Source organism: Protobothrops mucrosquamatus, unplaced genomic scaffold (genome assembly GCF_001527695.2).
Source record: "Protobothrops mucrosquamatus isolate PMUCROS unplaced genomic scaffold, P.Mucros_1.0 scaffold_131, whole genome shotgun sequence".
Taxonomy (NCBI): domain Eukaryota; kingdom Metazoa; phylum Chordata; class Lepidosauria; order Squamata; family Viperidae; genus Protobothrops; species Protobothrops mucrosquamatus.
This window is the reverse complement of record NW_015386207.1, coordinates 97,675-102,199: the sequence shown is the minus strand read 5'-3', so window position 1 is coordinate 102,199 and position 4,525 is coordinate 97,675. Positions and strand designations below refer to the sequence as shown.

General features: G+C 39.9%; 1 protein-coding gene across 1 annotated transcript in view; it reads left to right on the top strand.

The window, feature by feature from the left end:
- Positions 1–3,887, top strand: part of TP53INP1 (tumor protein p53 inducible nuclear protein 1) — a 12,951-nt gene extending 9,064 nt beyond the window's left edge. Inside the window, exon 4 of the mRNA XM_015817853.1 lies at positions 2,173–3,887. Coding sequence (XP_015673339.1) covers positions 2,173–2,407 — 235 coding nt within the window. The 3' untranslated portion in view covers positions 2,408–3,887. The remainder of the gene's footprint in view (positions 1–2,172) is intronic.
- The last annotated feature ends 638 nt before the right edge of the window (positions 3,888–4,525 follow it).

Here is a 4,525-nt window from a genome sequence, read left to right as displayed (position 1 = left end):
GCCACCGCCGCAGCCGCCCGGCTCGTTCCCGCCACCACCGCGGCCACCCAGCTCGTTCCTGGCGTCGCCCCGGCCTGTGATGCTCCAGGTACGGCCCTCCCCCCTTACCTTCCGTTCCCTGCGGCGCTGCGTGTCGAGGCCGGGACGGAATACCCCGGGCCGCCGCAGCCAAGCGCGAGGGGGAACGCCAGACGCCTCGCGTGAAGGGGGGAGGCCTGGCGACGCTGCGCCCTGACGGGCGCTCAACGACAGGGCTAGGGAGGCCGAGACGGCCAGGGAGGAACAGCCAAAATGCCCCCTCGGCTTATACGCGGGTCACCAATTTTTCCCAGTTCTTTGTGGGAAAATCGGTCCCTCGGCTTATATTCGGGTCGACCTATACTCGAGTATATACGGGTAATATAGTAGCCAACGATCTATGCTCAAGAACATTATTAATAGAGCATAAACATAATTGCCTTCTCCACTCTTTCCTTTCTAGCAATTAGTTTTTAAGTTGTGCTGCTAATGAATGATTCAAGAGACAATATGCTGGATTATTCATGATTTTCAAAATCCTCTTTTCAACAGTTCTAAATTGGCAATTTAACAGATCTGATGGCAATTTATTTCCAAATTTAAACTCTAAGGAACTAATTCCTTTTAATACTTGTGTTCTTTCTGCATTCGTGCCATTAAATTATACCCATAAAGAAAATCTATCCTGTAGCCACATTTTCCGTAATATGCTTGATTTCATATATTTTTACCATTTTAACCTTTTCTATCTTTCAAAGAGGGAACATTCCAGATGCCATAGTGTTTCTTGTTCAAGAGCTGCTTCACCTCTGTTAACCCCTTAGGTGGTTCTGCTCCTCTCACAGCTCTACAGTCTCCCTTTAGAGGATCAGAAATATTCTTAATATTTTGAAGTATGATGCTGACATTTTTGACAGTGCCCATAAATTGAGATGATATTTTCATTTAGCTTAATGATCAGGATTCCAGGATCCCTTTCTCACTGCCATCTCAAATCTTATTAGCATCTACCCCAAATTTGAAAGTTTTGCTCTGTGCATCATTCAGTAACTGTACTGTAGTGTAGAGGAACTGATTTCCTTCCTGAGCCTTGTCAGGAAGATACCTTCTTGGCAATATCTTTTCGTCATCAAAATTGCTTCTGTTGCAAAATGCGCACTAAGTGAAATTCATATTTCTCAGTAGGGTGAACTGCAGACACAGGTTACATTTGGAGGAGGAACAAGAGGGAAAGTGAAGGGGCAGTGATTGGATAAAAGACTGACACCCCCCCCCCCTCATGCAGGACATGTGAATCAAGAGCTCCTTAATGCCCTCTGTATAATTGCCTGTTACTTGAAGCCCTGTTTAATCACCTCAGTCTTCCACTCCCTTTCTCCAGCCTCTTCCTGCAGAAAATGAGCAGTTGACCATGCAGCCAAAGGTTTCCCTCAACTTCCTTTGGGGAAAGAAGTATAGTATCTTTGTATCACTTTGGGGAAAGTGCTGTCCACTGTATTTCAGTGATACTAGATGTCTAGATTTTCACAGACATTGGCCCTTGGTTAAATTAAAGAGGATTTATGGTATTAACCTACCTTGTGAGCCATCAAGTAACTACAGGTACTCCTTGACCACAACCCCTCACTTAGCAACCATTCTAGGTTATGACGTACCTTCCTGGTGGTACTTACAATGGGGATCAAATTTTTGATGGTGAACCCCTCCCCCAGGTCTGTTCACATTAGCACACTTAGGGCGCTCAGTCAGCTTACATTTATGGCTGTTTGCAGTGTTCTGCACTCATGTACTATGTTTTATGGCGTTTTTGTTGAAAGTCAGTATTTACTTTTGATTTTCAGCAAAACCAGCCCATAGCAAACCACTTGTTTGCTTAAGGACTACCGCATAAAAGGTCATAAAATTAGGTTGGTCATGTAGGCGATCCAATTTACGACAATCACAAGTTTATGACCATGATGGCTCCATTAGGATTGGAACTCAAGAACCACCTATATACATAGGTTGGGCACACATATCCGCAAATTGGAATGTGATTGACCAGTTTATGAATCATTGTGCCATGTGTTATTGTGGCTACCCATGAAAACTCTGCCTGTGTCCTTGCTCTATAACCAGGTGCTATAAGTTCCATCCTTCTGCTTGGAATTTTAGATCCGAAGCCCAAAGCAAAATGGGCCAACACGTCCAATGCTACATTGCTGCACTTGCTGCTCATTCAACCAAGAGTTTTCGTCCTTCCCAGTGGATAAAAGAGTTCAGTGAAAGACAGTCCCTGAACAGAAACTGTCTCCGTCGCCAAAATCTCACCAGAGATCCCTACACACGGCAACTCAAGAACAGTGGATTTTTTGTTCACCAGCCTTGCCAGCGTCAGTATAATTACTGAGAGTGTTTTGCATTTTTCTCCCCAGAAATAATATTGGCTAACTATTGTGAGACAATGAAGGTGAGAACTGTCTTAGGATGCTCATGAGTTGTTTTTACACAATCACTGAGTGTTACAATTCAGTTGAAAACCACTTTGATTTCAGCGTCACAAAATGCCTTTTCAATGTTTGGTTGTAGCTGGTAAACATATATGCAGTATGTGTAGTAATGTTTGTGTGATTGTGCCTCTTTGCCTCCCTTTGTGAGACTTTATAAATTTTATTAGGTATGGATGGGTTTGTTTGTTTTTTATATTAGTATTTTACAGCCAAGATATAAGGCATCTTTCAGCCATCTTGTAGTTACAGAATTTCTCAGGGTCACCCATACACTTGCAATGATCTGTGTATACTGTAGATTGTCTTTTAAAATATTAACATAACCATCAAAATACAGTTGCCTGAATGGCATTATATTCCTAATATGGAATTTATTTTCTATGTAGCAGTAGAGGGAAGGTGAAGAGGAAAAATGTGTAACCTGATATCTTTCTACATAGCTTTCAAAATCTCTGGTTTAGTATGGTTTACTAGTTTCTTGTGCAAAGAAGGTATTTTGTACAATGTAACAGACCTACAAGTGAAGATCAGTGCGAACCAGGTTTTGAATATGTATTCCAGTCATCCTATTCTTAAATGATGGGGATGGTAGTCCAATATATCTAGCATCCAGTTTGGGAAAGACTACTTTGAAGAACAAAAGTAAACTTTTCATAAAAGCAGTGATAAGCCATGTTGATTCTTTGGGGGGAAATCCAAAATCTATTACTTGCTGATAGTTAAAGACCATTGAAATTTAACCCAACATTTTCTAGAACTCTCAATCAGGTAAGAAGCTACAAAAATGAAAGAGGGAGGATGTAAGAAAGTTCCAAAATTAGGCCAGATGTCTCAGGTTTGAGACTTCAAGTTTAAAGTCAGTCCCAAGATGACTATAGATTGAGTATAGATTCAGTGTTGTATTTTATTGGTTTCAGGTTACACCTGATCTCCACAGACAAAGGAGATGGTATGAAAACACAAAGATTATTAGTGTGGCAAAGAGCAGATAAAATGAAACATTCCTTCTTATTGTCAACAAAGCTAACGAATAATTTTTCTTGGTGCGTTGGTCTAAAGTCAGTTACTCAAAACAATGTAATGTTACTTAGTGACTATTTTACAACACAACATTTAATCAAAGGTTCTGGAAACCTATTGAGGTTAATAGAGCTGAAATGCACAAGTCTTCTGCCCTGGTTTGTTTGAATGATTGCCCGTGTGGGTGTTGCATTTTTTAAAATTCTGTTTTATTTAAATATGAGGTGTAGAATGTTTTTTCTCCAGGTTTTATTAATTGTGGTTAGGCCAAAAGCTGCACCTCCAATTTTGAACTGATTTATAAGCATGATCTGCCACATTTCAGTCCATTAGATTCGATCTACATCAGATTGATGAAAATTGTATTTTTTTTTTAAGAACTGCAATTCACAGCTGCCTTCTCAAAATACACTACGGGAATATAGTTTATAAAAGGAATGAATAATTGCTGAAGTAGAAATCTGAAATTTCTCTGCCTGTTGTTTCTTAGGCAACCTAAATTTGTCACTGTGTAACTATATTCCTCACTTAAGCTTAACTAACTTTTCCTTGTTATTCTAAAAAAAAAGATTCATGCTTTTATACAGACAATATTTGTCAAATACCCCAAAAGAAAAGTCCAAAGAATTACAAGCAATTTAAAACCACAGATGGCAAAGTCCAGTAGCTTTTTGTTTGTTTTCTGGTTGTCCCCACATTTTTGGGGGGCTACATATTTGAATTTGCCATTTGGCTTCCAGGATTCAGGAGAGATGTTTCTCTATTAAATTTCTGTGATTTGAATCTTGAATCCTGTCCCTCAATTTCTAAAAACTGCAAAGGCATTCCTTCTTTTAGTAGTCACTCAGGACCTCTTATTTGTCAAATTCACAGCACCATCACTGTATTTTTTTCTAAAACTCAGGAACCCTTTTCATGTTTGGCTTGGATTTTAAATGGATTAAGTGAAATAATGTACTGTACCAGCAAGTAACTCTTAGCCATCTTCATCTTTTTCC